General features: G+C 49.8%; 1 protein-coding gene across 1 annotated transcript in view; it reads right to left on the bottom strand.

Annotated features, from left to right (window-relative positions):
• LOC118788856 (histone deacetylase 4-like) overlaps positions 1-12719 on the bottom strand; it is a 72913-nt gene that overhangs the window by 47694 nt on the left and 12500 nt on the right. Inside the window, exon 2 of the mRNA XM_036545007.1 lies at positions 5132-5200. Within this exon, the coding sequence (XP_036400900.1) occupies positions 5132-5200 (69 nt within the window). The remainder of the gene's footprint in view (positions 1-5131; positions 5201-12719) is intronic.

Below are 12719 nucleotides of genomic sequence, written 5' to 3'. Positions count from 1 at the left end.
GGGACAAACAAACCTTCAAAGGCGACGACAAAACATCAGCAACGTCACCTGACTCAAACTAGCCCCCGGGAGACATGGTGGGCGTGCGTTTTCACGAAGGCGTCAGACAGCAACAAACATTTTGCGCAAAAAACCCACACACAAACAAAAACAAAGCACCAAACAACCGGTCGGCCATTCCTTTGCTGAGATCAGATGCCGCTCGCTCCCCGGAACACTCAGAGTTCCGGATGGTTCTGGAACCGGAACCTCATCCATTTTTTACCGATCCTCTCCAGCCTGTCCGACCACAGCCGTCCCGGACACGGTCAGAGAGGCCCATTAGCTATTAGGGCCAGCGCGATCAGAGCCTGTGGGTCAGGCCTGGGACCTGCGGGCAGGATAGGAATGCTGACTCGGATCTTTTCAGATCTCAGCGGTCTGGACCATGGTCTCTCCATAATGGACACAGTGGAAGCAATAGTGCCCCACCTCTCTCTTTGGTCAAGGCACTACGGTGTCCAGGAGCTCTCACACGACAAACCCTGCGCCTTCCACAAAGAGAAAGTCATCAATGATGCATGTGGTAAGTACTATGTACACCCGCGTTATTACTTTTAAGAGGTGGCTAAAATAAACCGTCCAATGTTAATAATGAGGCTGGCAAGGGGGGGTGTAGAAGAAGTGGGAGATAATGATGAGCTTTCCTGGCAGAGACAGGTTGGGGGGTTCTCCACACCAGGGCTTTTCCTCTGCTGAGAGCCTATCTCCGACTGGCCAGTCACCAGTCTGAAAGACTAAAAGCAGTTTCAAACAGTGTTCCATCAGGACCTGATCAGGTGACCAGGATGAAGCAGGATGGCAGCAGGACTTTCAGGCAATGCATTATGGGAGAGATGTACCATCCAGTTAGTAGACAACATGCGTGCTTGTGTTACACCCACAGCTGGGCCTCACAGAGGAGACAGGTTGTTGTGCTTAAATCACACATATCCATTATATCCATTATACTCACAGCAGTGTCAGAATTGCAGGTTGTAGGCAGTGAAGGCACAGCAGAGCAGCAGGCCTTTCAGAGGATCGCTTGCCCTCAAGACCACATTTGAACGGTCATTTCACCCTCCCCAGACTTCTGGTGCACTCCTCACCCAAACATCAAACTTTCAGGACATGCCATGACTAGACAGGTGCTACTTGAGACTACCTTGCCTTACAAAGGTGGGCACCTCCATTTAAATCACAGAATCACATCTCACGTCTCCCTATCAATGCCGTGGGAACGGCCACAACCAGGTCTTACAGTCATTCGAAACTCTTATCCTATGTTACTACTCATTTCAAGAATTAAAAGTGCCAAACACTAAGAGTGCCAGTCCTATTCGGACAACGGTATTCCCCGTATTCCCCGTGGTTTCGTAACTTCCAAAAGAGCTCAACGAACAACTGAAACTGATTTTCTTAAGAACACCAAAAACAAAACAAACATCAAATAAAACAATGGAAGAACTGCGCTAGCAGAGAAACATAATGTTGCAATTTTGCAGCAATGTTTTCCATCAAAGACAGACAGAACATCAAACATGGCTCTGCTGTCCTTCACAACATCAAAAAAAGAGAAACATTTAAATAAGTAAAAAAAACATTTATTCGATCATAATAAGGACTCCAGCTGGTACTAGTGAAGCAACTAGGGGCCCAAATGTTGCTTCAGTCCCATGAAGTTGTGGCACAAAGGCGTGTCTGTTAGATGGGATTGCGCCGGCAGGGGGGACAGGTTCCCTCCACCAGCACGCTGGCGCAGGAGGCCCGAAGGAGCCATGCAGCGGTCAGGACCGCCACGTGCCCCCTGTCCTTGGCAGCTTCCCGCGGTGCGGAGGTCTTATGGCACGGTCATGGCTATTGTTGATTGTTCCCCCCCCCCACGCTCCGTGGGCCCAGCATGCAATCGCCTGTTTAGCGGAGTTTACTTTGCGGTCAGGCAGAACCCCGAGACCAGCTGTGTGGGCCCGCTGTGCAAACACAGACTGAGAGGCAGGCTGCGGCACTAAGCATGTGATCCCGGACTTCATATCACACACACACACACACACACACACACACACACACACACACACACACACACACACACACACACACACACACATACAAGACACCCCCACAAACACACAAGTATGCATGTCCAAACATACACACACAGATACACAGACAAACATACATGTATGTGTACACACAGACACAGACACACACACACACACACACACACACACACACACACACACAATACTTTACAAAAAGTCAAGACATAGAGAAGGAACTGACCACAGGCCAGTGAACTTTTCAGGAGACACCTGAGTGAAAGACTGTAGGTAAAAAAAAAAAATCTGTTTATCCCAAGTGATCCCACAAAGCAACAAGAGTCTGATGAAGTACTGAGCTTCAGGCTCTCAAAGGTGTGGATGAGAATGGGCAGGGCCTGCTTACCTGCCCTCCCCCGCCTGATCCCACTGTGACATCACAAGCAACCAGGATGTGGAGGGAATCACATCATTCATTGCATTCATTTCTGCCTTACTTCTTTGTCCTGATGAACTTCCCACAGGGTGAAGCTGGGAAGTAACAGAACTGTTTTCTATTTCCCCTCTCTCTTTCTACTCCACTGCTCTCTTTCTTTCGCTCTCTCTACCCCACTGCTCTCTTGCCCGCTCTCTCCCTCTCTCCAAACTATCACTCTTTCCCTCTCTCTCCTCACTTAACAGCTCATATATAATTCACTATGCCAAATAAAGAGCTTGTTGTGTGATATAATGACCCCGTGGGTCACGGGTGTGGGAGAGAGGGGTGACAGCGCTATTGAGCAGCACTGTGACCCCCCCCCCCCCTCCCTGAATCTACTGCTCTGTGTGCTAGCCTGTCACAGCGCCGCTCCCATGGTCAGTGCACAGACACAGCAGAAGCATCCAGGTGGAGGTGACACACCCAGAGAGCCTTTCAGGCATGGACACGGGCCCTTTCCCGACCAAAGTGGCTTGTTCCACCATCGCTGATGGAGCGTTTCTCCTCGAACTGCTCTCACATGGCAAGCCCTACCGGCATTTTAATAAGTCTGCTTACCAGTAATCAAATTCATTATGACTGTTCTTATAATGACACTTTTTTTAAACTGACACTTCAGTTTAGCAACTGAGCGAACAAAACAGGCCTTAAGTTATTCTAAGAAATTATTTATTCTAAGTTATTCGAAGATGCTTTATGCGTTAGAAAAAAAAAACTCTCCAATTTGCTCTAAACGGTAAGACAGGCATTTGGAGGCAGATATAAATACACCGGCTGAGCGTTTTATTCACACCGGATTGTGAGTGCGACGTGGGCGTTGCGCGGCAGCTCCGAGCTCATTTCCACATTCGATTCATTTCTCACTACCGTAAGAAGGCTGCTGCAGCCCGGGAGGGAGCGGAGAGCGGGCACAGGGGGGCCTATCGAGGCAGAGCAACCGCTGCATCCCGGCTCCGCGCTGCAGGCCCCTGATCCGGGATGTGTACGGACAGGGAAGACGGCTTCCCGGCAGGAGTGACTCATCTGTGCTGGGGTGTGTAGAACTTTCCCCACTATCCGCGGCAGCGTTATCGGCCCCTCGGGGGGTGGGGGGGCATGTGCGGCGGTACTGCGGATGCGCGGGCACTGACAGGTCGCGCCGTGAGTTTGTTTTCACAGGCCTCGCTCCGCGCAGGTTTTCTCCTCACTTCCTGTACCGTGTGACCTGTGCGTTCTCACGGTCCCGGGGAGGACCTGTGAAGGGGGGGGGGGGGGGGGTGTGTGAATCGGGGAGGGCATCGTTGCCCATGATGAGAGAGTAAAACGTGTTGCAGCCTTTTCCACACTCCTCAGCGGCCTGCTTGGATAACACGGAGTGGCAGCACGCAGGGCAAGGGGGTGCAGACGTATTTGGGCAGAGAGTGGACACATGGGGAGAGTTACTGCCCCAACTGGCAGAGAGAGGCCACCAAAAACCCACCCAATGAAGCACAAGGCCATACAGGGGTGGCACAACAGAGGAGAGAGGTTTATAATACAGCAGAACCTCTGTGCAGGCTTGGGCCTAGCCTTCATTCACATAACTGACACGTAGCCCGGTCGATTGGTGACACTTTTTCTCAATGGGAGCAAGCTGAATGAGTCATCACATAGAGACTGCCAGCTCAGACTGTTATCCTGAGATTTTAAGAATAAATTTTAAGGACTGAAGGTTGAGGAATAAATGCATGCACACACACATGCACGCATGCATGCACGCACACACACACCCACGCATGCACACACACAGATACACATGCACACACATGCTTACATGTATGGACACACACACATTAACAAACATTGTCATCTAAAAAAAGACGCAAAAAATGAGCACTAGTCAATCCAGTCAAAACTGGTCAATCCAGTCAATCCTGTGACTTCCTGTCCCCCACCACAAAGGGCAGCAGTTTGAGTCATGTGAAGTTGCCCACACTTTCAATACAGGCTCATTCGCCAAAACAACAAAAAACCCTTTGCAAAATAGGGTCCCAGCACTGAGCCATGTTAAATACATATGGATGACCCATGTGTGTGCTGATAGAGACAGCCTTCAGTGTAGTGGGCATCTCTAAAATACCTCCATTTCTCCTTCAGGAGAGGACATACAGATGCAGCACAGTTTGCATAGCCCCATTACTTGCTTAGTATTAGGCAGTGACGGTCAGTCAGTATTCGGCAATGAGACTTTAATTGGCAGGGATACTTGGTCATTACTGGGCAGTGATACTCTGCCATTTTTTTGGCAGGGACACTTGGTCACTAATGTGTAGTGTTACTTGGTTATTATTTGCAGGGATACCTGGTCACTCCCGGGCAGTGATGCTTGGTTATTATTTGGCAAGGACACCCAGTGAGTATTGGGCACTGATAACGGCTGTGTCCGTCCACTGTCACGTGACCCCACGGAAGGCACGCTGTTCAGCTCTCTATGTCTTAGCAGTGCTCCCGGACACTGTGTGTCCACTCAACACCGTTCCGCCAGGAGTTCCACAGCACTCTAAAACACACTGATATGTCTGGAACTACCACCAGGTTTAACATTGTTGCATCAGAGGCAGAAACTGGGAGGAACTCTTACCGCTAGGGATGTGGTTTAGTACAGATGGCCTCAGAAGTTCCAGGGGCTGCTCTTTGGTTTGGAGTCCATCTGCAGGAGGCAGAGAGAGAGACAGACAAGACTTGGGTTAAACAGCATGCTTCTATTAAACTGTACAGCGTTGTCTCTGAAAAGGTTCAGTTGAACAGTGTGCCTCTGAAAAGGGTCAACTGAAGAGTAAGTCTCTCCTATACGCACGTGTGCACATACCTACACGCAACACCTACACACACGCATAGAGCAGGCTCTCCAGTATGGCCTCAATACAATGGCACCGGAATCATGGCCCACGAGTGAAAAAACCATGCAGAAGCCCTTCTGCCCCAGAGGCGCGAGGAGCTTCTCCCTTATGCTGCTGACGGCTGTAAAACCACAACAGCAGCACGGCGGCAGGCGGCACTGTCATTTACACTGACAAGGACAGAGAGGGACAGCAGGAGTCAAGGCCAATCACACCCAGCGCTCTGCTGATGAACACAGACCCTCAGCTGCCGGGCTGCGTGTTCGAATCAGGACCGGAAAACACGCAGCCCTCCCCCTCCCCGAGCTCCACCCCCCCCAGCACGTTCATTGGCTCAGTGAGCCTGGCAGAGCCAGTAGGGGGGCGGGTAAGTATTAACGCTCACAGGAGTCTCTCCTGGTGGGAAGCAGGAGGGGGGTGTGAAAGAGCATGACAGTGATCCAGGGTGATTATCCACAGAGCGCAGATAAAGCCACAGAAGCAAACGGCTCCTCAGGCCCTTCATTGGCTGTGTTTGAGAGTTGCGGCAGTTTACTGCCTTTCTCCTGCATGGGGGATCATGAAACGATAGAGATAATGCTCACATTTCGAATACCGACAGAACTGAGTGAACCCACACACACACGCGTGCACACACACACAAGCACATTTTACTGCTCCGCGGATGGAGATTCATCACAAGGTCTACCCCTAAGATGCTCCAGTTGACAAGGAGCTGACAACTCTCCTCTCCAGGGCTGTCTTCTAGTACGCTGAGGAGACTTTGAGGTGTGTGCCATCCCACAATCCCTTCCCAAATACCAAAGAAGAAGTGCAGAAGAGAGTGAGGAAAAAAAAACAGAGGGAAGCATAGCCTCTTCAGGCAGTTTGCGCAAATCTATTTCTGGAAACGTCCCTCGACCTGAAGGGCCGTTGCCGGCACTGCCATGCCACTTTAATCAGCCCGGAGAGCAGGAGTGCTGTGCATTGTTAAACATTGCCATGACCAGGAGGGTAACACCTCAAGGACAAACACAAGGCAGAATCTCAGCAGTATGCCACCTGAGGCCCGTATGTGGTGGACTCCTGTGGGATTGTGGGATACACTTTAATTCCTCTCCACTATCGGCTAATGCTCCACTAGTAAATGGCAGGTAGGCCTGTACCTGAGGGCTGCCTTGGTCTATGTCGATAGAAAGTGTCACAGGCAATGCAGCCATTAAAGGAGCTGGTCTGGACCCATCTGTCTTCCTGTTCTGGTTGGTCATGGAAAACACACTGAAAAAGGCAAAAAGCTGAGACTAAGATGCTTACCTACAAAGCGTGTATTTTGGTTTCCCTCTGACACAAACCCTGACCTGGCTGTCCGTGGGCAATGGGCTCTGACACAATGTGACAGCAAAGCATGTATGACCCACCCCCAACGACCTCAAACCACACTCCTCAAGTCACTGAATGGGAAACTAAGTCAGCACACAGGGGTCAAGGGTCAGAGGTCAGCGTGTCAGAGCTGCGCCCCTGAGACCTAGGGAGGCATTGAGGGGATGGGGGACACCCAAAGCAGAGCCACATGTCACCTTATGTCATGGCAAACAGCAGGGCATTCCCAGAAAGCATAATGCTCTATTCCTGAGCTCTCCCACAATGCCTCCCCTACTCTTCCCATCATGCTTCTGTTGTTTGCAGGAGGTAATAATGGTCCAGCTGACCTCTGGCTCTGAACCACTGAACCATGGCTAAGCCAATCGCAACATATTTACAGAGCTGAGGAGGCAGTGAAGAGAGAGGCCTCATTAGGTCCTGTAACATGTGCCTCGGGTAGACATTAAAATAATATGCTCTGACTGCGTCAACCCCCTCCTCCTCTAAGCCTACACTCATACAACATGCCTTGTGTGTGTGTGCGTGTATGTGTGTGTGTGTGTGCGTATGGTTGGGGGGTGAGCTGCCTCCTGTCATCAAGATTACACCAACCTGAAACTCTAACACAGGCATTTCTGAGTGTTTCACAGCTGCAGCCCTTACAGAGGTGCAGATACTGGCTGTGAGAGGCAAAGCGAGAGTGTAGGTAGGTGTCAAACTAGCAGCCCCTCTTATTACACCTGCCTCTCCGAATCACCTGCGATCTCCACGATGAAGATCTCCTGCTCGCGACGACACGCTGCAGTTTTTACGTGAAATGGAAGGTGGAGATTCACAGCCTGGAGGGCTGTAAAATTCTGTCCCTGTGATCCCAGACCACAAGAAAAAAAATTAAGGTCAACATTGGCGACACGGCTGTGAAATGAGCTTAAATATAGCCTCTGGAAGCTGTCGGTGACCAGTCCCTTTAAGGCCTCTAGGTCAGAGATACTCTCAGCGTTGTGGCCAGAGCTCAGACACAATACACTAAGGCCCTGAGAGAGAGCACCACTCCCAGCATGCACAGAGTCAAAGGGCAACATTAGCGCCGGGCAAGCCGCAGCATGGCCACATAGATAATGGACAGAATGCAGCTCCTGGGTCCGCTGGGGTCACGCTGGCGGGGGGAGCGTAATGCACATGCTGTCAAGACCGCAACTTATCTGCACTCTAATACCGAACGGTTGGAGGCATCCATCAATTTGCTGTGTCCTTTTATATGCGCTGCGCTGCCCCTAATTGTATATCCGGTTTTAATTTAACCATGCTTTTAAAATACAAGTAATCCTTTGAAGAATGAAGATGGATGAACCAAGTCCACTATTATGCTCTGTAAGAGCAGAATACTCAGTGCGCTATCAGGCATTTATAGGACCTCAATGCCAGCGCACACAGCACTCTCTATGCCTCTCTTGCCGCAGCTGGGCATATGAAAAGCTAACCTGGCATGAAGAGGGGTGAACCTGCAGCACCCTCTGCACTTGGTGAGCCCAATTCAACATCCACCCAGCACTGACGAAGCCACACACCCACCTCCTGCATACTTTCTGCTACAACAAAACTCTTCTTCCACCAGCTTTTTCACTAACAATAGAGACTATCCACCAGTTCTCTTAGTCAGTAGAGGCCACCTCATTGTCAGCGGAAAGACCACACCCCAGCTTTCTCAGAGTGCGTGCAGACACCACCAGTCTGGTATCGCAAAGTAAGAAGAGAGACCATGCATCAGCAGGGCAGAGACTATGCCTCGGTGTACATTCCAAGAAAGGCTCAACTACCTGAGAGCTCTTCACTCTAAAAGGCAGTAAACAAGCACTGAGGGACAGAGAACATGGCATTCTCTAGAACACTGTGTCCACATGAGAAACACGCACGTTCCTCAGAAGATCTGATGAGGGCATCAGGTACAACAGCTCCACAGGTAACCACATAGAGGCTCAATAGCCCTCTCAGCTCAGCAGACCCCTTGGCAGGAGGACGCAAGCAATCGAACTAAAAGCAAGCTTCTTCTGTTTGTGCTGTTCTGACCCTGACTTCACACTCAAACTCCACACTCCAATCTCGGTACTGAGAAACTATATAACTATATAATAACCTAAGGACACCTGGGTGGACAATGGCAGGTAAAAATGGTCTTAAACTCCTCTAAGCAGGTTGGCAAATCTACAGAAGTGTTTCTGTGCTGTGGTGTGTCAAGCTGGCCTGGTCCTTTGCTGATGTGTGTTATTTATGCAGTGGCCATGAGGCCCGTGAGGTACAACTCACCCTGCCGTCCACCTGCAGGGCCCCACCTCCATCCAGAATCCCAGCCATTGATTATACCCTCCCCATGCCTCCGAGCCCTATCCCCACTCCTCAGCCATCTCCTCATTCACTTCACCACCCCTCAATAATTTCCCTATCCACATCCCCATCTGCTCCGGACTCTCATCTTACTATTCTACCTGTACACATCCCAAAAACATCTGCTTTGGATGTCAAGAAGCTTCAGTCTGCAGATATCATCCCATTTCGGAAAGGAAATGGCTCTTACAGCATTTACTGGGTTCAAAGCAGCAGTGATATTCGAGCAGAAATATCAATATTACTCCGCTTCAGTTTATGGGTCGAGAAAGGCTGTCCTGCAAGTTGTTGCTGGAACCATTTTTGAAGACTTCACTATGAACACGCCTCTTGGCTCAGAAGAAAAAGAAAAATAATTTCATGTATAATTTCACTGAGTAACTGGCAAGTCACATATACACCAATTCTGACAATGTGTAGACAAAACAATGCCTGTGACCCAAGTGGAAACAACTTCCTTCAGAAGGTGTGGATGGGGTGGAAGGGACTCTGTACGATTTATTGATAGGCTCCCCCCTTTAATCCACTGTCACTGCCCACGATGAGCTCTCTTACTGACGTTCTGGTTCATTCTAACCCCCACCAGCAGGGGGCAGTTGATCTCCAAACAGCAGCCATTCCACTGGGGGGATGAATCCATCTGCTCCATAACCACAGCACTATCTTAATAGGACAAATCACACTGCAGAGCATCAGGCACATACCACAGCCCTATTAGAAAAAACAGAGCAACACCATAGATATAGTCAGAGCGCAGAGACTCTGGTTGATGAGATAATAATACGTCTATTGCAAACAGGTAAGGATTCTGGAATAATTTTAATTCATTGGCAAAATAAGATCTAAGGATGAAGGAAAGGGATCGGAAAAAAATGCATATACACACATAGTACACAAAGCACACACAGCATTCACGCACACAGCTAAGCACATACACGGTTCCACCTCAATTCTTGCCCCCTAACACCTGCTACTTGTCATATACTTGGTGTTTACTTTATGTCAAGTATTGCAACGTGTTTTGGATTCTGTGATCTAGTGACTGATGCATGTTAGTATCCCTTGTCTAGTCAGCTCATTCAACTTGAATGGATACACGCTCTGGATAACAGCGTCTGCTAAATGAATGTAATGTAATGTAACGTAATGCACTTCCATTTACAGACAGACTCCACCCCTTCACTGGCACAGCAGTGGTGTCTCGTCCGGAGCCGTAGTGCATTGGGAGAGTGGCCCACTCAGCGTTTGTGCCTCCCTGTGCCATGTTGACAGCAGTATCGCACCGTCCGTAAAAATGAATGGCTCTCCAAGCGCCGCCAGGAAGAAGAGGACCAAAAGCAGCGGTCTGATGCCAAGACCCAAAGAGAGCAGAATAAATATGAGTCACTGTTGCACAACACTATCAAGCCACCCCCCAAACACACACTTTCATTAAACAGATCATACATCATTCATAAAGACTCCCTACATCTGCTGAGAACTCCCGCTCCCCCCAAAATTGATGTTTCCAAAACATTTACCCACCCTCCCCCTTTACCCCACCCTGTGGCGATCAATCGGAGAGACGCCTCTCCAAGCCAGCAGAGCTGCGTTTCACAATAAGCCAGCACATTCCGAACTTCTTACACGCGAGTTCTTCTGACGTCAATCCTGTACCTTCCCAGAGATTCTCTGTGCTTCTTTTTTTTTTTTCCTTTTCTTTTTTCCTCCTTTTGGCAGCGTCCTTGTGGGGGGGGGGGCTTGGCTTAGCGAGATGACCTGGTGCACACTGCACACATTCTGACCCACTTACTCCCAAGGCCACAACTGTTCCATTCTGACACCGAAAGTAGCACCCAACTCCCTGCGAGCCAAAAAAAGTCCACAGCCCCCCGGAGAGAAGAGGCAAACCCCTAATTTCTGAGAAGGGTGAGGGGCTCAAAAGTGTTTTGACGTCCCCCCTGCTTCAGCTTCCCTCGCATGTGCACAGGAAAGCTGACCGAACTAGTCACGTACAGTTTCCATAGCGACAGGGTCGGCTAACACGGCCAAGAATGGAAGCCGGGCTTTTCCCTGACCGCGGCTACGTGTTTCAGCCTGGACTGACAAACAGCAGTAAAAATGAGCATGCCAGGTCAAATCAAAGCAGCAAAGCTACAAAGTATGAACTCTAAACTGAGTAGACTATAAAGGGCTTTGATGTGGAACTGTTTAGTTCTACATAAAACCTAGAATCAGAATAAATTGAGACAGTGCTGTTACTTGGGCTTTTGTTTAATGTGGGGTCCTTTCTGGGAGGATTCGCTCCCATCTGATGCTGAAGGGACTGTGATATTGGCATTGCTATTAATTTCCTGCATGTTTCTAAAGCATATTAATTGTATTCTTTGGCCTTTGCAGAGCACGCAGCCTTCCAGCCAATTACGCTGCAGAACCCCTTGGCACACACTTGTTGACGCGCTGACGCACAAAATCCATCCAGAGTAAAGAAAAAAAAAATGCTATTCTGAACAGAGATCAGTCTCATTGATGGTCTGAGAGATGTCTTTGAATCTGAGCTGACATTAAAAAAAAAAAAAAAAAACGGACCCGGGTCGGTTAGTCTCATCGAGCCGTGAAACATCCGGTCACGCTTCAGCTGCGGCCTTATTCCCCCCCCAACCCCCCCGTCCCCGGGATGAGACCGTGTCTGCGCTCTGTCCACCCCCCCCCCCGCACCCCACGGGGAGAGGCGCGACTCACCTCACCTACAGAGGAAGTGAATCAGCCGCCGTGGCAGAGACCCTGAGGGTAGAGACGGGCACAGCCAGCAACAGGATGCGGCACTTGTGCTACTGTGCTTGTGTTTGTCCCTGCGGGGCTCGCACAGGGCCGAGCGAGGCTTCGCCTGATCCTCTCTGCAGATCAAGGGCTCTTGTCCCATCTGATATGCTGTCAGCCATTTGTGCTGCTGTAACGTACACAAGGGAACCGTAGCAAGAGGGTATGAGGGCATGTGGGTATGAACAGACGATGGTGCATCTGAATAACTGAACGTGGTGCGAGTGAACGAGGGTGAAAGTGAACGTGGGAGCACGGGTATGAGTGAATTGAAGGAGGAGCGAACAGGGGTAAAAGAATACCAGTCAATGAGGGTATGGATGAACGAGTGAATGCGGGTATGAGTGAATGAGAACTTTAAGTGAACATGGGCACAAATGAACAAATGGAGAGAGTGTAAGAATGTGGAAGTGAATGAGTAAATTAGGGTATGACTGAGTGAGGGAACGATGCTATTAGGGAGTGAGGTTACGATGGTGCTCATGGGTACCAGTGGACAAAGGAACAAGTGGACGAGGGTATAGCCATTATGAGTGACTGGGTGAAAAACTCAGTCCAAGGGGACTGGACTTCCACAGTACAAGTGAAGAGGTGAGTGTGGGAGTCCTAGGAGCCTTAGCATGACCACTGTGGCGAGGGGCAGAAGTGTGAGGGAGCCCCCCATTGACCTGACATTAGAGTGGTGCTTCACCAGACCTAAGTAGGCGGTCTGCCCAACCATCAGGAAGACCACTGCTGTCTCATTACTTTTTTTCCCCATTTCCTCCACCAGTTACAGAATGAGGACACTCACAGAGGTGACAATGG

Source organism: Megalops cyprinoides, chromosome 14 (genome assembly GCF_013368585.1).
Source record: "Megalops cyprinoides isolate fMegCyp1 chromosome 14, fMegCyp1.pri, whole genome shotgun sequence".
Lineage (NCBI taxonomy): Eukaryota > Metazoa > Chordata > Actinopteri > Elopiformes > Megalopidae > Megalops > Megalops cyprinoides.
The sequence above is the reverse complement of the archived record's forward strand: the minus strand, read 5'-3'. Positions and strand labels throughout refer to the sequence as shown.